Raw genomic sequence first — 24,364 nt, 5'->3', positions numbered from 1 at the left:
GCTGTGAGCAAGGTGTCCAAATGCCTTTGTTACTGCATTCTGTTCCATATTAACTATAAGTAAGCCAGTTTTTTTTTTCCATATTGAAGATAGAGCAGTTATTTATTTCTGTTTTCTCTTCTACTTTAACTATGTAGTAAAGCATTTTTTTTCTCTTTAGTGAAACATCATAAATTATATAATCCTGCTTTGACAAAATTCTCTTGTACTGCTGTCATTGCCATTTAAATTAAGTGTTGTACGAAAAATGCTTAATAAAATCCACTCGGAAATTAAAGACACTCTATGTATATTGAGAAAGGAAAACCCAGGATATTCTAAACAGAAGAGGTTATCACCTTACAAGACATATTTTGGTGGAGTTCAAAGCAGGAGGGATTAAATAAAACTTTAAAGGGTGATAGATTTCATAGCCTTGAATCCACTGGAATTGTTTCTTTTTATTGCCCAAGTGAAACTGATGGTAGAAAACATGATTCTTTTGGCTGAAAAGATGGAAAATTTTCAGCAGAACTTGTATGAATATGTACTGGTGTAAGTGGGATTGGTAAGAAGAAGAAAAGCAGGCTTGGGAGGCCTTTTGTGGTATCTCAAAGACCTTTTTGAAATGAGTTCCTTCAATAATTCGATTCCAAATACCCCAAGAGTGTGTCAGGAGCATGTGTGTTGCATCTGCTTAAGTTGTTAACTCTGAAATCTGAAGAAAATTGGGCAGGAACAATATATCATCCATTTGATAACATCGCAGCAGATAACCTAAGAATAGATGATGTAGTTTCAGTTTTTATGTGCAATTTTTAAATACTTGGCTTGATAAGAATAAAACACAAGATTAGTTATTTGAACACTTCTTAATGAACAGAGAGCAGAGATAAGGAAAAGATCAATTGAGTGATTTTTCATTGATTGCCCCTCTCTGTCTTAGAAGTTATAAACAAACTCATTTTAGCTTATGTTTCATTTCTTTAGAACTAAGACTAAGAAACAACTACAGAAGTAGGAAGGACCTATAGTCTTTTTTCCTATATTTATGTCAGTGTTGCTAATGTATTTATCCTCTTGCACCTCATTTGAGGTTATATCTGAGGAAAGCTAGGAGATACCCTTTGGAACAGCTGTGTTTAAAAAAAATAGTAAATTCATATTTTTCATTTGTCTCCCATCTAAAGACTACATTTTCATGTTGAAGTTAGCTGAATAGCAGGTTTCTCAACCAAGAGAAAGACACAGTGATTGGTTCTTCCTTTGTAGAGGGTGTTCATCTGGGACTTGGACGAGACAATCATCGTTTTCCACTCCTTGCTCACTGGGTCCTACGCCAACAGATACGGGAGGGTGAGTATCACGAGGCATCAGTTTTTAATTTCTTTAGAGTAAGTATTCCTAGAATTGAATTTTTTTATCCAAATGGGAATGTGACTTAACTTTAAATAATACATTTAAAATATAAAAAGGAAGATAACTTGATTTATTGAAATAGTCATATATGTAAGACAAGGACATATAAATGAACAGAAGGAATTCTTTTTAGGCTCTTAAAAATGAGATAAACTTCATGCAATTACATTCATTCTTATTTCAGACCCCAATGAATACAGGTGATTGGATGCTATTCTAGGATGAAATAGTAAAATATATAGATGATACAGAAAGGTCTTTTGTGTTGTATTTTTTTGTCATGTCCTTTTATTCTCTTTATTCCCAACATATTCAATGGTGCAAATATTGTGCTTGATATTGTCTTCTGTGATTACCAGTGTTAGTATTTTATTTTCAAAGCACCTGTTATGAATGTCTTTATTAGTCCCTTTGCTATGGAGCTAAATTTATGCGAATGCTTTGTAAAATTGGGCCTCTGAATGACAAAGGACCAATACGTCCAATTCTGAGCCGTTACAATATTTATCTTGGTGGTATAGGTACAGAATAATGTTATAGATCACCTTCCATGAGTACAACTTCAATTTCAATGTTCTGCATTTGGGTTTCTCAAAACCTTGGAAATCCTTTCTGATTGCTTGGTGGTTGCATAAACCTTTCCCATGCAAAAATCATGTTATTTAAAGTGCGTTTAAGTAATTTCTGAAATATCCTGTGAATATGATATTTTTCATCTTTTTAATCTTTAAAGAAAGATTTAAAGATTAAATCTTTTTGAAGCCTTAGGAAGTGAATCCTTGTGTCTTGGTGACTCCAGATTTGTATCACAGTTGAATGTTAAAATTGATACATGTAAAATGGTCATGCTGTCTTTACAGATTTTATGCAGGTATTCATTCTTTCCATAAATAGTTATTTCAATAAATACATATTGAGTGCCTGATATGTAGGTGTCTGAAGGTGAAAGTAGAGAAATGATCAATGAGCTTCACAATGCAATCTTCCTTCTTTTAACCCTAAAGCTACACCTAACCCAAAAAAGGGTTGGAAAAATGCACATTTATAAGAACAAGGATATTCCACCATTTGAATGTCTGTCAGAAATAAGATATATGTAAAACACAATATGTCCCATCTTATTGTTAAACAGATTTTCTATGAGAAGACAATTAACAAAAACACAGATTATAAAAAAATAAGGTCATAGAATCAGTCATTCAAAATAAGTCTCTATTTGTGGCTAGCACATAATAAGGATTCAATAAATATTAGTTGTGATTTTTTATATTATTTCTTCTATCAATACTATTACTATCCCTATTTCTACAAAAACTACTACTTTAAAAGCCTGAAATATCAAAGTGCAATGAATATGAAGAGTCTTGAAGATCATCTTAACAGAACAATTTTAATCTCCCTACAACTAACTCCTAAGGAAGAGAGCTGGCTCCTGGAACTCAAGGAAAAGTGTTGAAAAGGGCATGCACTTAGGAAACCAACATTTGAAAACCACACAGAAAGTCTCAAGTCTTTAAAAGCTTTGTCACTAGAGGCCAAATTGATGTAAAGAGAGTTGTCTTGATCAGTGTGCTGTTAGCCATTGAAAGGGGTCAGTTTAGAAAGAGGTGGTGAACATCCCATGACCGCACGACCTCGTGTCAATCTCTGGCCATAAATTATTGGTTTACACATGGAATTCACACCTAACCTAGAAGCCACTGGCAGCTTAGAATTTTTCATTCGGATTCTTGACAAGATCTAAACCAAACATTACAAATATCATGAATTTTATTTTTACAAGTGTCAGCCATTAGTATTTTGAGACTTCAACCGATAGTATTTTGTTTGTTTGTATGTTTAGTTTTCTCATACTGGGGCATGTGATAAAAAGTTTTACCTTCTGTAATTTCCCAAAGCCAAAGGTATATATTCTTTCAACTATGGATGATTTGAGATGTTTAAGTGTAAGCTTACCCTTTGTTTATAAGTTGATGGGGGTTGGGAAGAGAACAACTTCAGAAAGCCTGGTTGGGGAAAATCTTCCTGAGCATGACCCTTTGAGCCTGAGGTCAGAGTGAACTGAAGGGTCCAGTTGAGAATGTGCCTATCAGGAGAAAGAGTGTTCTAAGCAGAGGAAACAGCAAGCACAGAGGCAGGAAAGGGTTTGATGTTTGAGAAACAAAGAGGCTGGTGTTGCCTAGCTTAGTGTTGGAGATGCAGAGTCAAGAGAGGTGTGGGCTGGGATGAGGGCAGGTACAGAGTGCCTCCCAACCATGGTCAGCAGGGTTAATCTCATTGCACACGCCGTAGGAAATCCTTGGAAGACTTCGAACGGGGACATGACAAGGTCTGATTTAGATTTTTAGCCTACTTTGGTTGTGTGGAGGATTAATGGTACGGGGAGAGGGGTGGAGGAACAGAGAGGAGGTTTCAGGGGTGATCTGATGCGTTAGCAGCACAGATGGAGAAGCTGATTGGATGATGGATTCTATTGTGTTACTGCATCTAAGCTCGTACTCCTGACTGCACGACAGGCCAATACTCGAGAGTTGGGGCAAGGAATAATGACTTTATTCAGAAAGCCAGCAAACCGAGAAGATGGTGGACTCGTGTCCCAAAGAAACATCTTGCCTGGGTTAGAATTCAGTCTTCTTTTATACTGAAAGGGGAGGGAGTAAAGTCAAACATTTGCTGGTTCCCATCAGCCTCTGGAAGGGGTGTGTTAATCTCTTCCTCCCTGCAGTCATTCACAGGTGGGCCTGCTCAGAATGTTCGCTGTGAGCTAAACAAAGGTATTTTAGCTTAATGCTCATTACCCGGGAGGCAGGGTTCCCAGAGATGGGCCATTATGTATAATTTAAGCTTATAGGTGACATCCCTTTAGGGATTAACTTGTAGTAGAATACAAAAGGTTCTTCCCTATTACAATTGCAGATAGAGAATTAGGATTTAATTGGACTGTGCTGGTGGGCAATAAGTAATAGGCTCAGGGTTTTGTCCTGAGCAACTGGGAGAATAGTCATAGATTTGTTGAGATGGGGAAGAACTAATTTGGAGGGAAAATGGAGAGTTCAGTGTTATACTGGTTTGAAATGCCCATTAGACATCCACTTGGACTAGGCAAGGAGATACTTGGAAGGTGAGCCTGGGGCATGGGGGAGTGGTCGGGGCAGGAGATGTCAGATTTAGTCAACAGTGCACAGCTCAGGATCAGAAGGTCCTCAGACGATATTAGCTTGCTTTCTTCCTAAACACCTTCTTTGTGCTGGGCACTCTTGGTCAGCCTGTGGTCCCATTGCTGGGCCACGCCCCTTCCTGACTTTTGAAGATGCTATTGCTGAGGATGTTGAATTGTAGCCTGAGGCATGCAAGAAAGCTTGCTCCATGTTCTCTTTATTAGAGAACTTCAGAGTCTGGCAGAACTGCTCTCAGATCTGATAATCATGTCTTATAAAACTGTGGCTCAACAAGGATTCTTCCAAACAATAATAATAACCAAGCTGATCAGAACTTGCATCCCCCTAGAAAAATGACACAGATGAACCGGTTTGCAGGGCAGAAATTGAGACACAGATGTACAGAACAAACGTATGGACACCAAGGGGGGAAAGTGGTGGTGAGGCAGGTGGTGGTGTGATGAATTGGGAGATTGGGATTGACATATATACACTAATATGTATAAAATGGGTAACTAATAAGAACCTGCTGTATAAAAAAATAAATAAAAATTTAAAAAAATAATAAGAACTTGCATCCCTCTTGTTTGCTCGGGGCACAGGAGAGAAATCTTAAAGCAGTTCAGGAGCGGGCCGTCTTTCTTGGAGCACAGGTTCAGGGATGTTACTGGGCTTTGTCAAGGGAGCATGTGGCTGTGCCTTACTCTTCAGGCATATAAAGCATTGAATACCCGACAATGTGATCGCTGTCCGGTCTCTATGGGAACCAGATACTTGAGAAGTAGCTTAGTCACAGTAGCTTAGGCTCCTGGATGAGTAGGCTATTCAGTAAGGGGATACAGGATCTGGTTGATATAATGCAAAATTAGGGCATGTTACAGCAATATGTACCCAAAAAAAGTTTGAGAATGTCCCACCTTCCATGTAATCCTAGCTGTGGGAAGCAGTCCTGCTGGGTGTTATAAGGAAGTGTTGTTTTATAACAAAGGTGATGGGAACAAAAAGAGGGTGCTAGCTACAGTTCAGATCTTAGGGAAGAGAAAAGAAAGAGCATATTAGCAGGAAAATGAAGTCCATGGGTGTTACTGTAAATTAGGTTGTTGTTAATAATATCCTAGCTTTTTTTGTTTAATGCTTCTTTTTAAGTTACTTTCAAACTAAATCCAAATTCCCCAATTTTACTGAAGAAAACTAGTCTTGATATTTTTTGTTGAATGTTCTCTTTAAAATAGACAATGTAATAATCTAGTTGTTAATATCAAAGCACAGACCCCAGATTTGTATTTAAAATAAGTATTGTGCTTATGTCCCAAGCATTATTCCCTTTTGGTGGGAGGACTTCCCACGATACCCAGTATGTTGATTGTTTTAATACTTTCTTTTTATTGTTGCTTTACCACCTGTGTCTCATACAGATTTGGGCTCGAATAGGTCTTCAAAGTCTTGAGCTTCACTACTCATTTTATACAAAAACCTAAATGTGTGAACACTTAGGACAGCATAAAGCTTAGCATTTTTAATTTTTTTTTTTTTAATTTTTTCGCGGTACGCGGGCCTCTCACTGTTGTGGCCTCTCCCGTTGCGGAGCACAGGCTCCGGACGCGCAGGCTCAGCGGCCATGGCTCACGGGCCCAGCCGCTCCGCGGCATGTGGGATCTTCCCAGACTGGGGCACGAACCCGTGTCCCCTGCATCGGCAGGCGGACTCTCAACCACTGCGCCACCAGGGGACCCCAAAGCTTAACATTTTTAATTGTAGGCCCTACTTATTAAGAATCTCCTGTGTGCCCAGGACTCAGTTAACTCAACTTTAGTGCTCTGAAACTGCTATTGCCAAACCCATTTACAGATGAGGGAACTGAAGAGGTAGAGACCAAATGTGAAAAACACTTAGCATCATGTCTGGCATAAAATATGTATTAGTTGTATTTTAATGTAGCTGAACCTTGGCTGTCAAACAAAACAAAAAACTCCTTGAATCTGGCTTAGTTGCTAGTGAGTAAATTATGGTAGTGTCTTTAAATTGTTGAAGTACCAATATGTGATAGGCCTTATGGTATAATAGAAGGAGCATCAGATTTGAATTCAGATAGAACTAGACTCAGATCTAAGCTCTGATTTTCAGTTCATTGACCTTGGGCAAATTGTTTATCCATGCTGAGCCTTAGTTTCCATATCCATAAATCTGACTACTTATAATTGCTTTAAGAATTCATTGCTTTAAGTGCCAATGATTTTGCAATAAGGCTGGAGGGGAAAAAAAAAAAGATGTAAGTCGTGTGATGAATTTGAAGGGCCTTATTAATAGCAATAATCCAATAATAAAAACAGCCTATGTCACTGATTGATCTTGTATCTGCTGTCTGAGCGTTTGTTTTCTAGTGTACCAGCCTTCTAGGAAGGTCCCCATTGTCATAGTGAATTTAGATCAACTGAACCTCCCTAGTGAGTGTATCACTGTGGTCATTCAGCACATTGATGAAAGAAAAATTTGACAGCAGCTTATCTAACCTGTTTCATCAGAACATTCTAGGTAGCCAGTAAAGATAGCTGTTCTTACCCTGTTTTAGGGTAAGAACTCCCTAAAACTCCACACTCTGTTGAGCCACCTTCCTTGGTGGCTATAGATGTCAAGTTCTTAGCATGGCACCCAAGCAGCCGGACATCCAGGGTCCTCCTTGGGCTATAGAGGATCTGGTTACTTAAACAGGATGATCTCTCTTTTGGAACCTCCAGACCAGGGTTTCATAAACTTTTTTGATAAAGGGTCAGATAATAAATATTTCAGGCTCTGTGGGCCATATCCTGTCATAACTATTCAGCTCTGCCCTGGTAGTGCAAAAACAGCCACAGATAATATGTAACTGAATAAATGTCAATAAAACTTTACTTACAGTTCCCAAGTTTGAATTTCATGTAATTTGTACATGTCATGAAATATGATCCTTCCACTGGATTTTAAAAATCTAGACCAGGGATTGACATATCACATCTCATAGGCCAAATCTGGTTCATGGCCTGTTTTTGTAGAGCTTCCAAGCTAAGAATGTTGTTTGAATTTTTAAAGGGTTATATATATTAAAAAAAAGAGAGAGAGAGAGAGATGAAGAATTTGTCTCAGAAACCGTATATGGCCTGCAAAGTCTAAAATATTTTTTGTCCGTCCCTTTAGAGAAAAGGTTTGCCTGCCCTCGCTCTAGATCATGCTCTGAACTTTGTGTTAGTTAATATTACTCCTGCCTTCAGGACATCGGGACAATTCAATGACGGCCACAGTGTGGCTCACGAGACAGTAAACTCAATGCAGGCATTGTGTGTCTGCATCTGGGGCCCCAGTGAAGCACAAGGGAGCACATGAATTTGTTAGGGTAGGTAAAATAGTGGTAAGAAATAGGCCCCAAATCTCATGGCTCAAACACAACAGAAGTGTATCTGTTTCCTGCTGAATGGTCTTGAGTGGATCTCGCAGGTTGCTTGGTTTAGGCAGGCTTTGGCACTGCAGATGATGGTTGTACCATCTCACCGTGTAGCTTCTGAGGCTTCTGTGATCCTTGTCATCAGCTTTCTAGGCCACAGGGAGAAAAAGTAGGGGGGAGCACGAGTGGCAGGCTTTATGGGCCAGGCTTAGAAGGGTACATAACCTCTGCTCCCTTGGCCCAGCGCAAAGGGGACCAGGAGATGTAGCCTAGCTGTGTGCCCAGGAAGAAACAGAGAATGGGTTCGGGTGCATGGGTGGCCGTGGCAGCCACAGTTCTCAGCTAAGAAATATTCGACAAATGAGCAAAACCCAGAGCAGACTTTCAAACCTTTGTGGTGGCTCTGGTCATCCCAGCAGGGAAGTGCCCTAGGGCTGTGTGACAGGTGTGCTGAGTGGCCACTTACTCGCAAAGGATTGTTCCCTGATTTTATTCTCTTCTTTGTGTATCAATGCCAAGTTAGATCAAAATGATGAAATAAATTAGGGTTCCCAATATAACCTTTGGATACTGTGAATTGACATGGAACCTAAACTCTCAAAATGAACCAAAACACAATGTTTTTGACTATCAAAGCGATTTCCAGCTGAAAGAGCCTCCTTCATCCCTTTTTTTTTTTTTTTTTTTTTGCCCTTATCCCGACAGTGGTTCTCTTTCCCTTTAACTGGCGGCCTCTTCCTACTTACTGGCTATAACATAGACTGAAATGTATGTTCCTGCTACCTTATTGAACGAAGCCTATTTTTCATGTTCACACATGTAAAAGGGAACGCAGTGAACAAACGTGAACCATCACAGCTTTCCAGCCACTGTACTGGCCTGCCACCACCAGCTTTGGACCTCCCTTGCTCTAAGGCCTGGAAAAGCCCCTTGGAGATAATGCAAGTCTCACTTGTTCTGTCTTCATCTTCCCATCTATAAAATGGGAGCAGTCACAGGGCTGTTGGGAAAACAATGTAAAGCACCTAGAAAAATACTCATAGGCACTTTGTAAATAAGAGCTGTTACTGCTTACTTTGGGGGGTTCAGAGGAGGGAGTGAGCAATAGTGAATACTTTGTCGTTCCAGGTAGCAGACTGGGAGAGGTGGAAGGAGAGTGTAACCGTTTAGGGAAATGAGAGGCAAAGTGGCTGGATATCTATTAAGTACATATAGAGGATCGGAATTGCAGAAGATGAGTAGCAGAATATATACTGAAATGGTAATAAAAAGACTGCACCTTTGTTCAGCTTCTACAGTCTGCACTGCCATCTCACATTGATTAAATATCCAATTAGTTCCTTCTTTTTGTCTAATGAGGAGGCTGTGGCTCAGAAGATTAAATGATTGGCCCAAGGAAGCACATCTATTAACTGACAACGTCAGGAATTTCATCTAGTCTTCTGATGGGCCCATCACCCTCAAAAGGGGGGTGCCAGGAGCCCTGAATGCCAGGATTTTGTGACGTGGGCATGGGGATGCCATGAACGATATTGAAACAGTAGAGCGACATGATGGACGTGTACCATTTGGAAGATGGATGTGATAGCAGGGAAGATTATTACAGTCCCCCCCGTAGGAAATAATAAAGGTCTAAGAGAATGGCTGTAACACTAGGAAGGAGAGAGAGATAGGAGAGTGGTTACAAGTGAAATCTAGATGTCTTTTGATTGGATTTAGCCGTGTAGGCTTTTTGCTGGCAGTGCATGGGCCCCAACTTGGCTAGATCTGTTCTGGCTTTCTTCTCCTTCCTCCCTCTTTGTACCACGTCTTGGCATCTGTCCCATGTTTGGGATTCATTGGGTTTTCTCCACAATCACAATTCCTCTTTGGAATGGTGAAGTTCTTACCCTTATTCTCTACTTGGGTATTATTTTCATGATGTTGAAAGAGAGTCTCTTAAATGGGAGAAAATTAGAGCAGTCGAGTGTCACATATCTAATCAGTAAAAATGACCTGATTAACCCTACCACAGGTTTGGATTTTTTTCTTTTTAAAATCATTCAGTGAGTAATTCAGCTGTGATTTATTTTTCATGTGTGTACCTTCTCTCCTGGTAATCCAGGTGATTTCTTAATTGGCATCAGAACTATGCCCAACTCCTAAACCTTGGCATTTCACACCAGCTGTTCAGTGATAGGGCCTTATAAAATTGCAAAAAGTTAATATACCATTGACGGTGTTGATAACTTTAGACAGGTTAGAGAAAAGAAAGAAAACAGTGGAATCTTTGGGTCTCATAGGTTGTACATATCATTTACATAACGCTTTTAGAAATATTTTTAAATGAAATAATATTTTAGCATATTTTTTTTTTCCTTCTCTCCAAGAAGGGAGCTAATTTTCTCATCTTATCTTTAATCCTTCCCTTGTGAGCAACCAGCATGGGGCCTTGAAAATAAGCCACTCCTGGACTCAGAGCGCCTGCCCATTCCTGTTTTTCAGCTTCTTTTTCTCCAAAACAAAAGATCCTGAATGGGGAGAATTTATTTTAAATGGCATTTGGGCCCTGTCTGTGGCTGTAACATTAGCATTCTAAATAAGGAGTTGCTTAAGGGGTCCAAAATGGGTATTTTTTTTTTTCTTTCCTTTGATTGAGACTGGCCAAGATTTGTTGTTGCTTTGAGGAGACTTTACAAGATTTTCACATTGACCAACAAATCCTCATAAACCTGTTCACATCCTTCGCATCACACCTCACTGGGCCACTTCAATCCCAGTAATTGTTCGCCAGTGGAGGCTTAGCTGCCCACCTAGGATCAGAGCAGATAGAATTTTTAGAACCTTACCTTTTAGTCCACAAATTAAAAATGTAAGTACTATATCCCAGGGAACTAGTCAGACTTTCTGAAATAGTTGAACCATCTTCTGGCACCTCTTTCTAGCCTAAGATAAACTCTTTAAATAGCATTTTTAAAACATGATAGATTCCACTTTTTGATCCAAAGTATTAGGATAGCAATTGCCAGGATTCTGTATAGGTTTGATCACATAGATGTAGTGGGGTATGTATTCAGATAGGAGAGATGCAAAAGACATTTATCATGTATTTAAAAGGTACTTGGCAATTGGAAATAGTAATAGATAAAAATTAAAAAGCAAAATTAATTTTTTCGGCTTTCAGTAAAATAAACCCCCAGCATCACTGGTACTTTGTAGAACCCTGTTACTATTACTGTAGAATTACTACAGTAATATTACTATATTACTATACTATATTACTATTACTGTAGAATTCCTATTACTCGGAATGCTGCAGCTATCTAATATTAGAACAACGACTTAGGTATTAAAATATTTCTTAAAGGTCTCAGCTAAAATAATTTGAATTGGATAAATGTATATTACCTTATACTTTTGCTTGGTTTATTTCACTGTTAAATTTTTTTGCTTTTCAGTGTAGAAAACTAAGATGGTAAAAGAAAAGGAATAAAAGGGCAAAATTTCAAGGGTGTGGAAATAGGAACCAGAGCTATATTAACAATACGAACAATTTTTTCTTTTAATATTTTACTGGTATATCTAAGCAATAAAGAGAAATCGCTTTCTTATTAACATTTGGTGCTATTTTTAGTTGCTTTTTCAGTAAAACTTAAGCGACTTATTCTTTTTGGACTACACAAGATCTAATGTAATATTTGGCATTGGAACATTGTTAAACCAAAACTAAAAATCTTGGGATGTATCTTTTAAAATAGTCATATAAAAAAAGATATTTTTATGGCTAGATGAATGGTTAGCTTTAAGGTTTCTAGAGAAAGGACAAAGAATTTTATTTTTGTACTCAGAATAACATTCTGGATCCTATTCTAAAAACCCAAGAAGAGATAAACAGGTATTCCTCAAACTATCTATTTTGAGGCTCAAAGGGCCATGGACACTCTGAGCCAAAAATAGAATTTTGAGAAAGTAATGAAAATGGGTTAAGAAAAGCATTTTTTTTTTTTTTTTCCCGGTACGCGGGCCTCTCACTGCTGTGGCCTCTCCCGTTGCGGAGCACAGGCTCCGGACGCACAGGCTCAGCCGCCATGGCTCACGGGCCCAGCCGCTCAGTGGCATGTGGGATCTTCCTGGACCGGGGCACGAACCCATGTGCCATGCATCGGCAGGCGGACTCTCAACCACTGCGCCACCAGGGAAGCCCAAGAAAAGCATTTTTTAATCAGTCTCAGTTCGAGGGGTGGTAGGTATGGGGGGTGCTCGTGTTTGCCATTAAAAGTAGATTAAGTTGCCATTGAAGCCACGAAATGAGAATTAGGGCTGAGTGCCTCCCATCCTTCCAAACAGTTTTACAGATAGTTAAGATCAAATATCATGTACAAATACTGGAATTAGCAATGCAGATGTAACTGTGATATTTCTCAACGTAAATGGCCAACGAAATAATCTGAGCAGCATGAACTTCATCTTGGTCCCTGGAATAGAGCACAAGTCATGTCAGAAAGTACCCACCGCTGCTCCTCCCCACACATCTGGGTAAGAGTCCACGCTAATGCCATGTGGTCTCCATGTTAGGACTAACCAAAATTTAAGACCCCATCCAAAGAATTTATCATAGTAGAAGCAGTAGATGGTACGCAGTTCCTTAGCCTTCTGGCCTGTAGTAGTTTCGTTGTGAGTAATGATCACTGAAAACATCCATTAAGTAATTCAGAAAATTGTACCACCAAATGGCACCATTCCAAGTTGCACACGCAAAACCACCCATGTTATACAGGCTGTAGTACCTAAGACACACTTCGGTGTGCACCCCTCTCCTTCCTGAGTCACCATTTATCTCCTGGTCTGATACCAATGAGTCATTCAGAATGTCAGTCCTTTATGATTTCTTTTTTTTTAAATTTATTTGTTATACAGCAGGTTCTTATTAGTTGTCTGTTTTATACATAATAGTGTATATATGTCAGTCCTTTATAATTTCTTGACTACATACATAGAAATGTAATAGGTTCATAACCGTAATTCCCGCCTTCAGGGAGCTTATAAATTAATAAAGGAGGCAGTCGGTAGGAAATGGATGAGTCTTCAACAGCAGTCCTTCATTGGGGCAAAACTGATCTTAGCTAACGCCACTCTAAATCCACAAAGAGTGAAACCACAGAATCTCCAAAGGAATAACAATATTAGGAAGGAAACAAGTCTTCCTGTATTACTCATGACAAGTGTTCTCTAATAGCTACAATTACTTAGCTAGTAAGAAAGAGCCAATAATAGGATGTCAGATGATAACACTAGTATTGTGAGCCAGAAAAAAAAGATCAGGATCCACAGGAGCTGCACAACCAAAAAATAAATGCCAGAGGTGCTAAATGAGATGCTTCTAGGGTTACTGCTCTTCTTAAATTACACTGGGAATTCTCCTTTGCAGCCGATCAGCATTGCAATTTGACACTGCTGCTCCTAAACGTATAAGACATAGGTCCTGTGGCTTCCATTATGAATGTAGGAGTTTCTCTGGTTTTCTGGAAAAGACCATCCCATATGATAAAAAATTAGTAGAGTTAATACAGGAAAAGCATTGTCTTCTGACCTACATCCTTCTGTATATGACAAATCTCACTTAAGTCTGAGTACAGATTACCAAGCAACTCCTAGCATCTTTTCCATAAAAGGGAGATGCTGAGGAATTTTGCAAGACTTTTGTAATTTTGACTTAAAAATTTCTTTTGTCATTTTAAAAGTATGGTTTGAGTGTGCTTTACATTTTCAAAATAAATATTTTTAATCTATAGTTTCACCACCAAAAGACAACCAATCTGGAGTCAGTGAATATTTTTGAAAAATTTATTATAGAAACTTCTAAACATCTACATAGGTAGATGAAATAGTATAACAAAACCCAGTGTAACTTCTGCCAGCTTTAACAATGATCAGATCCTAGTTAATCTTGTTGCATGTATGTCCTTTACCATATCCCTCCCCTATCCTGCTCTACCCTAGGGTTATTTTTCAAAGCAAGTCCCAGAGATCATATTATTTCATTTGTATGTATTTCAGTATGTGTTTAAGACTCCATTAAAAGAATTTTTAGAATAGAAATAGTAGATGTTACTCAGAACTTTAGCCATCTAGCAAAATTAATAATAATTTCTTAATATCATTGAATGTCTAATCAACAGTTACATTTCTCCGATTCTTTTTTTGATTTTAAATTGTAAAATACACGTAAGATAAACTCTTAGCAGTTTTTTTTTTTGTGTGTTTTGTTGTTGTTGTTGTTGTTGTTTTGCGGTACGTGGGCCTCTCACTGTTGTGGCCTCTCCCGTTGCGGAGCACAGGCTCCGGATGCTCAGGCTCAACGGCCATGGCTCACGGGCCCAGCCGCTCCGCGGCACGTGGGATCTTCCCGGACCGGGGCACGAACCCGTGTCCCCTGCATCGGCAGGTGGACTCTCAACCACTGCGCCACCAGGGAAGCCCTCTTAGCAGTTTTTAAGCATACAGTTCAGTGGTATTAAATTCATCCACATTATTGTGCAACCAATCTCCAGAACTCTTTTGATCTTGCAAAACTGAAAGTCTATACTCATTAAATGACTCCCCATCCTCTCCTCCCCACAGCACCTGGCAACCACCATTCTACTTTCTGTCTCTGATTTTGACTGCTCTGTTATTTATTTATTTTTATTGAACTATAGTTGATTTATGATATTGTGTTAGTTTCAGGTGTACAGCAAAGTCATTCAGGTATATATACTTTTTCAGATTCTTTTCCTTTATAGATTATTACAGGATGCTGAATATAATTCCCTGTGCTATACAGTAAATCCTTGTTTTTTATCTTTTTATATATAGTGGTGTGTATTTGTTAATCCCATACTCCTAATTTATCCTTCCCCTTTGGTAACTATAAGTTTGTTCTTTATGTCTGTGAGTCTCTTTTGTAAATAAGTTGATTTGTATTATTTTTTAGATTCCACATGTAAGTGATATCATATATTTGTCTTTCTCTGTCTCACTTACTTCAGTTAGTGTGATAATCTGATTTTGACTCTCCTGAATACTTCATATAAGTAAAATCATACAGTATTTGTCTTTTTGTGAGTGGCTTACTTCACTTAGCATAATGTCTTCAGGGTTCGTTCATGTTGTTTGCATGTGTCAGAATTCCTTTCCTTTTCATTTAAGGCTGAATAGTACTCCATTGTATGGGTATGCCTCATTTTGTCTATTCATCTGTCAGTGGACACTTGGGTTGCTTTTACCTTTTAGCAATTGTGAATAAGGCTGCTATGAACATGGGTGTACAGATATCTCTTGGAGACCCTGCTTTCAATTATTTCAGGTACCAGAAGTAGAATTGCTGGATCACATAGTAACCCTATGCCTAATTTTTTGAGGAACTGCCATACTGTTTTTCATAGCAGCTGTGCCAACAGCACACAAGGGTTCCAGTTTCTCTATATCCTCATCAACACTTGTTATTTTCCAGATTGTTTTTTTATTTTATAGTAGCCATCCTGATGAGTGTGAGGTGGTATCTCATTGTGATTTTGATTTGCATTTCCCTAATGATTAGTTATGTTGATCATCTTTTCATGTGCTTGTTGACCATTTGTATATCTTCTTTTTATTTTAGCTTTTTTTTCTTCCTGTTTTACTGAGATATAATTGACATCCAGCACTGTATAAGTTTGTGTACAGCATAATGATTTGACTTACATACATCTTGAAATAATTATCACAGTAAGTTAAATAAACAAAAAAGAAAAAGTATTTTTTACCTGTGATGAGAACTCTTAGGATTTATTCTAACAACTTCCATATATATCATACAGCAGTGTTAATTATATTAATCATGTTGTATATTACATCCCTAGCATTTATTTTATAACTGGAAGTTAGTATCTTTTGACCACCTTCATCCAATTCCTCATGCCCCCACTTCCCACCTCTGGTAACCACAAATCTGATTTTTTCTATGAGTTTATTTGTTTTCTTTTTAAGTATAATTGACCTACAACACTATGTTAGCTCCTGGTGCACAACATAGTGATACGATGTTTCTAATGTATATCTTCTTTAGAGCATATCTATTCAAGTTCTTTGCCCATTTTTTAATCAGGTTGTTCATTTTTTGTTGCTTAGTTGTAGGTGTTCTTTGTATATCCTGGATATTAACCTCCTATCAGATATGAGTTTCAATATTTTCTACTATTCCATATGTTGCCTTTTCATTCTGTTAATTGGACCCTTTGATGCACAGAGTTTTTACATATAGTCAAATTTATCTATTTTTTTGTTTTGTTGCCTGTGGGTTTGGTGTCATAGCCAAGAAGTCACTGCCAGATTCAGTGTTATGAAGCTTTTCCCCTAAGAGTTTTATAGATTCACTCTTAGGTTTAGGTCTTTGATACATTTTGAGTTCATTTTTGTATACGGTGTAAGGTAAGGATCCAACTTTATTCTTTTGCATGTGGATATCCAGTTTTCCCCACACCATTTGTTGAAAAGACTGTCTTTTCCTCATTGAGTAATCTTAGCACCCTCGTTGAAAGTCATTTGACCGTATATGTAGGAATTTATTTCTGAGCTCTCTGTTGTATTCCATTGGTCTATATGTCTGTCTTTATATATCACTCTATACCACACTGTTTTGACTACTGTGGCTTTGTAACTAAGTTTTGAAATCAGAAAATGTGAGACCCAACTTTGTTATTCTGTTTCAAGATTGTTTTGGCTATTTGGGGTCCCTTGAGATTCCATGTGAATTTTATGGTGGATATGTCTGGTTTTGCAAAAAACATCATTGAAAACTTGATAGGGTAAATCACTTTGGGTATATTGATATCTTAATATTAAGTCTTCCATCCATGAACATGGACTGCCTTTCCATTTATTTGTGTCTTCTCTGATTTCTTTCAGCAACATTTTGTAGTTTTCAGTATACCAGTCTTTTGCCTACTTGGTTACGTTTATTTCTAAGTATTTTATTCATTTTGATGCTATTTTAAATGAAATTGTCTTAACTTCCTTCCTGGATTGTTCATTATTAGTATATAGAAATGCAATTGATTTTTGTGTCCTGATTTTGTATCCTGTAACTGTGCTGAATTTATTTATTAGTTCTAACAGTTTTTAGAAACTCTTTGGCATTTTCTACATATAAGATCATGTCATCTGTGAACAAAGACATTTTACTTCTTCCTTTCCTATTTGGATGCCTTTTATTTCTTTTTCTTTCTTACTGAATTGCTCTGGCTAAGACTTCCTGTACTATGTCAACTAGAAATGGCAAAAGCAGGCATCCTTGTCTTGTTCCTGGTCATAGAGGAAAAGCATTCAGACTTTAACCATTGAGTATGATGTTGCCTGTGGGCTTTTCATATATGTCCTTTGTGGTATTGAGATAGTTTCCTTCTATCCTCTGTTCCTAGTTTGTAAAGTGTTTTTCTCCAGTGGTTTTATAATTTTTTTTTTTTACAGTTTATTGTATGTCTCTTACATGTCTTTAAGCTGTACATTCTCACTCAATCTTTTTTTTTAACCTTGAGTATTTCTGTTGAAATAACCAGATCATCTGTCTTATAGAGGGTCTGAGACTGGGTTTTCTTGATTGCATCTCCATTGTGTTCCTTTGTCACATATTCTTTTGTCCCCTGTATTTCCTGTGAATTAGTAGCTAGATCCAGAAGCTTAATTAGATTCAGGTTTAATGGTTTGTTTGTTTGTTTTGGTTAAGACTTCGTAGGTGAGGTATATCCTTCCAGTAAGAGATGTGTAATGTCTGGTTGCTCTTGTTTTAAACTTCAGCTTGCTGGTTGGACAGTCTCCTCTAACAATCTATTGTAATTATCCTGTAAATCCTTTCTTATTGGCTCAAAGTTAGTTGATTAGGAAGGAGAAAATTCCAGAGTTTTGGGCGGGGGCGGGAGGGGAGTTAAACCACAAGTTCATTAACTCAGCAGAACCAAGTATATGTGGATGCACATCAGAAATAAAAAGATGTGACAGTGCTTGTTGCAAATAACTAACCCATAGTTACTTTTGGTGAGGCAAAGTGTTGAGATAAACCTAAACCACTTTCTGAATTTAGAGATTTTCTCAAATATCTTCTGTCCTTGAATATCTCTCCAGTATTAGTACACATCCTTGTTAAGGATCACCTCTAGGAGACAGATATCCTCAGTGGCTCATGCAGGTGCCACATTCCTTTATTATCTTTTCAACAGCATAGTGAATTTCAGTTTACCAGCCATAGTTCTGAGTCAGTGAACTAATGTGATTAATCTATAATAGGTCCAGGGGTTTAAGTAACTGAACTTCCCCACCACACAGCTAGTAAATGGCAAAGTTAGAATTCCAATCTAGACTCCATGACTGCAAAGCCCATGGTACGACCACCATGAGAGTGTGCACTTCCAGTGTCCTTCTACCCTGTATGCCTGCAGGTTGGAAGCACAATTATCTTGGAAGAAGCTCCTTCAATTTCTGTGACATGTAGCAAAAAAGTACCCCTGCCAATGCCTTGTGTTGGGGTTAGTGTTAGACCTAGTTCAGCCCAAAGATGAACTGGATGGCATCCTTGTAAGCTCTGATCACAAGGAGTTTCATTACTTGTCATCCTGAGAGAATTCCTAGATGGATGTGTGGGAGTAATGACACAGCCCTGCAGTCACAACAGTGTCTTCGTTGGTGTTTGAGTCTTGGTGAAATCAAATTTCTGAACTGCTGTGGATTGTGCTTCCTGAAAAGTGCATTTTTAGTGATGCTTGAAGTTTATCCAATGCCCTAGCTCATCTGTAAAGCAAAACAAGGCAACAAGAGCCCACATTCCTAGTCCTCCAGTGTTCTAATACCCACATACATTTACGGACACCCTTTTCTTTCATTTACTTCAAATCACATTATAGTTTTTCTACATGTCAATTCAAAACTGACAGACATGAATCTCCCTAGAAGATGAATTTAATGGCATTTCAGCATTTCTGTGCACTGATTTTGTCGAGAATTTCTTCTCTTTAAAGCATTTTCATCACCTGAGGATCTAGTGTAATAGCAGTGATCAGGCTAAAAAAAAAAATCGAGGAACAGTAAAAGAATGACAACAGTCCAGGGATGGTACTGATGATTTGAATACGGGATGATAATAACTTTAGTCTCTGTGGGCAGCTCTGTGTTCTAGAAACAGGAGAAAAAGGTCTTGAGGGAATGGGATAATTAAAGATCACTGGGTAGAAGATGAGAGCAAAACAATTGTTTTAGGCTTGGGTCTAATTTATCTGTATAATGTTGCTTTCTCTTCAATAGACATTAACTATTTTTGACTTACACAAAACAGCCCTGGGTAGCCTAGCATTGAGACGAGTTCCTTCACCTTATTTTCATGACTTTAAGCAGACAACTGCAATTTTTTTTAAGTTGAAGTATAGTTGATTTACAATGTTCTGTTAGTTTCTGGTGTATAGCAAAGTGATTCAGTTACATATATATATATATATAATATACATATAGAGAATATATAGAGAATATATATATATAATATACATATAGAGAATATATATATAATATACATATATAGAATATATAGAGAATATATATAGAATATATATATATAGAATATATATATATATACATATTCTTCTTCAGATTCTTTTCCATTATATGTTGTTACAAGATATTGAATGTAGTTCCCTGTGCTGTACAGTGGGTCCTTGCTGTTCATCTGTTTTATATGTAGTGATGTGTATCTGTTAATCCCAAACTCCTGATTTATCCCTCCCTCCCCCACCTTTCCCCTTTGATAACCATAAGTTTGTTTTCTATGTCTGTGAGTTTATTTCTGTTTTGTAAATAAGTTCATTTATATCTTTTTTAAGATTTCATACATAAGTGATATTATATTTGTCTTTGTCTGACTTACTTCACTTAGTATGATAATCTCTAGGTCCATCCATGTTGCTGAAAATGGCATTATTTCATTCCTTTTTATGGCTGAGTGATGTTCCATTGTATATTTGTACAACATTGTCTCTATATATTCATCCATTGATGGACATTTAGGTTGCTTTGCAATTTACTATCATATCAAAATAATTTAAGATCAGAGTTAAATTTAATTCCTCTGTGTGTGTGTGTGTGTGTGTGTGTGAGGGGCGGTGCTGGATGCTGTCTGTCTTGTCTTGTTAAGGAACAGCTAGTAGAATTTCCTGGGCAGAAGAACTATAGTAAGTTTACACTGTTTATTCATTAAACAAGAAAAATGATAAAGCATTTGATTGTATTTTCTCTGTTTGAGCCTCTTCACTGAACTATTCAGTTTTTACTAGGGAACTAGATTGCAGAGAATATGAGAATATATTTTGCAAGATGTTGTAACACATACCACTGATAAATTTTAAAAATAAATAATTGTATGCTGATCTTATGTTAATCTTATTCACTGCATCAAATAGATAAGTAAGGCTTTGTAAGTAGCTCTTCTAAGAATGAGCTGCTCTTTAATCAGGTACAAAGTATGAATGAACATGTATAATATTGATACCATATTATGTAGATAGAATGACTTTTAGGAATCAAATGTCCTTTTTTCCCCCTAAGCTAGGTATTTAGGATTTTTTTTTTTTTTACTGACACTAAACACTAATAACTAACTAAAGATCAAATTTAATATTTTTTTCTTCATTACAATTATTTGAAATATCTGCTGCTTATTTCTTTCATTCATTTATTCCTCCACCAAACTTTGGGAAAGCCCTGTGCCAGGCATTGTGCATGGTCCCAAGGATGGAGAGAGAAAGATAACAGGGATATGTCTCTGACATAGACAAGAGCACATACAGCTGTGGTACCCAGCGGCTGATGAGCCCGGCTGAGAGGATTCGGGGAAGAGCCTCTGGATTGATGGAGGGGCACTGAAAGAAGCACTCTGTGGGATGCAGGACTGAGCATGGGGGTTGAACAGAGACTTGGTTGTATTCATGTTGGTAACCGGGGGAGACCTATCCAGTGAGGGAAGCTACTACAGATAGCTACAAACGAGACACATGAGAAAAGGTAATGGTGGTGAATATAAGAAAGGTATGAATTCCAGGTCCAAGGGGCAGGACCATGTGGTTCATTTGATGTGGGAAATATGATGAATCCAGGTTGCAGCCCATTGCGTTTCAGGTGCTCTATGGGTCATCAAGTACAAAGGACCAATAGGTGATTGATATATGGGCCTACAAATGAGGTCTGAGGTTCAACAGAGGGGAATGGGGTGATAGTTGTAGGTATGAGTGTGTTGGAGTCTGTAAGGCAGTGTGAATAGAATGCGGAATGGATGAAAACAGTTCTAGGAACCAACATCACTGAAGGGATAGAGGATGGATAATCAGATTTTAGGAAGATGCCCAGAAAAGACTGATGATATTACAGACATAAGGGAAGAAGAAATGTTAAGAAGAAATTAGAAGTGGTAAATACCACAGAGGAGTCAAGTTCAGAAAAGAATGGAAACATTTGGCAACAAGGTTTACTTGAAATGAAATGTTTCTTGGAAGTGGAGGCGAAGTTCTAAATAATTTTTCAAAAGTGACGTAGCAAAAAATGGTGTTTTAGAAGGCACCATTTCACAACTACAGCTCTGGAATTCGTTACTGCAAAGCACAAGGAAAGTAAGATTAAGCCAAAGACATGGTGACTTTAATGTCTCAGTTTGGGTCTAAAAGATGTGTTTTTTCCTTCTTCCTCTATATATGCCAAAATAAACCATCAAGCTAGGACTAATTTATTAACTGTTCAGTGTTAGCTTGTTTGACATTTGACTTGTATCAGCCATATTTGAAAAATATGAAAATATTGAAAGATTATTATAATAGGAAGATCACATCTAACCTTGATTTGAGAAGAACTCCAGTTGCTAGAATGTGGAAGCAGATCTGTTACCGTGGTTACCTATCTGTTCTTCTGGCTAGTTTCCTTTCAGGTAAAACACTTAGGGTGAGATAGCTTTGTACCCTAACAGCGCTGTTACCACAAGCAAATCATAACCCGGCTGCAAATCAGTTTTCCTGTCTCTGAAATCAAAAGTAGGTGTTCTTTAGAACTCTGCTTTTCAAACCGTAGACTTCGACACATTAACGGCGCTGAAATGGAAAGTAACAGAATACTCTCCACACAGTGTGGAAAGCCTCGTTTTGCCAAGCTCACTTTTCAGCTGTGTGTGTGTGAGGGACAGAGAGAGAGATGTTACTAGATCATAGTATAAAATGATTTTTCTTACTGTGGATTATGGTTAAAAAATATTTGAGAAACACTGCTTTCAACTAGATCCCCTTCCTATTCTAAAATTCTTTCATTTCAGTTGATCGTCAGACGGTTCTTTTGGTGGTGTAAATGTTTCCTAACAATACTGTGGAGTGGCAGGTATGAAAACTGTTAAGGAATGACAGCTAATAACAAAAGAGAAAAACATTAAAAGGTAAATAAGGCCAACATCTATGTTGTATTTGACCACAAGACTGAACAAGCCTTTAAAATTTATTAGTATTCCAACTCACAAGTCATTACTGTAATTTATGAAGAAAAGTTAGAGTAGGCTATATATTCACAAACAATGGAGTAATTCTTTTGATGGTGGTATAAATAAGCAACCATATCAAGGAGAAATAATCCTTTTTCAGAAGTAACAATACCATGGCATATCAATTCTAGAATTGCCCATTAAATAATTGCAGTGAGTCTCCTTCGCCTGGCCACATAAAAAGATTCATTGATGTGGTTATGAGACAAGTCAGTGTATTTTTATTGGCCTCAACTAGAGGGAGGACACACCTGAGTCAGGTGTTTTGTTTTAGAAACAGCTGTTTGAACTTCCCTTCCTGGTTAATTCTGCTCTAGGCTGTATGTGTTTGAGCATTTGTTTTTTCCAGCACACTTATTGATACTTGGAATTCTTGGAAGTGAGCAATTTCCTATAAAACCAAGATTCAGTGAGAGTTTTTCTTTACTTATTTGTAAACAGTTTTTAATTCTTCTCCAACCTATGAAATTTCATAGATTTTAGGTGGTATCAAGCAGGGAAGATTTAACAAGCCTTAATCATTGTACAGGAAATTTGAGGGAAGTGTTTTTATTTGTCCCTCCCTGCACAGCTCTTGGACACTCAGTTGGCCTATGTGTTTTTATTTCCTGTCTGCCCTCTTACAAACCCTGGGGTATTTGCTTTGCCCCTTTGCCAATCTAACCCCAGATTTTTGGCAATAATGTGTTTTCTCTCTCCTTTACGTTGCCAGTCAGCTGGCAGAGAAGGCCTAGGTGGGAGGGGAATTGAGACCAGCAGTACCATCCTGCCCTATTTTCCCCAAACCTCCTCTTGTCCATCTCTGGGACTCCTGTGAGATAAACCATGCTGGTGCTGGAGCTGAGGGTGTGCTGGTGGGGTGGGCGGAGCTAGTGGGATGGGTGGTGCAGGGATGGTGTTGACTCCGCCTCCCTGGCCACAGTTGATTGGCCCATGGCTGGCACCCAGTGAGTCTCTGGCACCCAGTGAGTCTCTGCCCCCTCCACCATCCCAGGCCCCTCCTTTCTCCCAGGTGTATAAACACATATGATTGTGACAAATGAAGAGATGGAGTTTTTTTTTTTTTTTTATTCTATGGGAGAACAACATATTTGCCATCAAGCCACCTGATTTATTAGATGAGCAAACTGAGGCTCAGTGAGATAAAGACACCAAAGTAACTAAGAGAACAAGTATAGGGCTTGGCCTCTGGGTCTAGGGCTCTTCTTCCACCGTTTGTCGCTGCCTCCCAATGCCCATGAGAAGATGGGGCTTGGTGTTGATGGACTTTAGATACTTGGAGGGTAGGGAGTAAAACACAGGCAAGTCTTGAGCTTTGAAATGAAGACAATAGAGAAAATGTACGGGGTTTATATTGGACAGTATTAGAAAGCAAGAGTTATTTTCTCTGGGTTTTTCTCCACTCTAAGACTCAAAGACAGGTGACACACAAAGTACACCCCAGCTAGATGGGTGGGCGACATGAAGGCATAATTTCTCTAGTTACAGTTTCTCTAATTAAATGATCCACATAGATTCCAAAGGTTTGCTGTGATAATAAAAGAGTATATCAGAAACTTTGTTCTTTGGAAAAATTTAAAGGCCGTAAAGGTGAAAGTTGGTATTGCTATTAAAATGCCAATAAAAATTTGAAAAACTCACATATCCTTGAATACTTTCTCTACAGAATATTTTTCCTTTTTCACTAATTATGCAGGATATTCACCATGAACAGTGTTGCTTCCTGGGTTGGATGCATTACGAATATAGTAACACCATTAAAACCTTGCAAATATCTCTATATCCCCCATCTTCAGTACCAACAGATGTCATCAGGATGTGTGTTGTGTGGGACAAACTGTCTATCAC

The 24,364-nt window shown here is 38.1% G+C and overlaps 1 protein-coding gene across 1 annotated transcript in view; it reads left to right on the top strand.

Annotated features, from left to right (window-relative positions):
• EYA1 (EYA transcriptional coactivator and phosphatase 1) overlaps positions 1-24,364 on the top strand; it is a 159,307-nt gene that overhangs the window by 84,492 nt on the left and 50,451 nt on the right. The window contains exon 11 of the mRNA XM_019925191.3: positions 1,252-1,335. Coding sequence (XP_019780750.1) covers positions 1,252-1,335 — 84 coding nt within the window. The remainder of the gene's footprint in view (positions 1-1,251; positions 1,336-24,364) is intronic.

This window comes from Tursiops truncatus, chromosome 17, assembly GCF_011762595.2.
Source record: "Tursiops truncatus isolate mTurTru1 chromosome 17, mTurTru1.mat.Y, whole genome shotgun sequence".
Lineage (NCBI taxonomy): Eukaryota > Metazoa > Chordata > Mammalia > Artiodactyla > Delphinidae > Tursiops > Tursiops truncatus.
The sequence above is the reverse complement of the archived record's forward strand: the minus strand, read 5'-3'. Positions and strand labels throughout refer to the sequence as shown.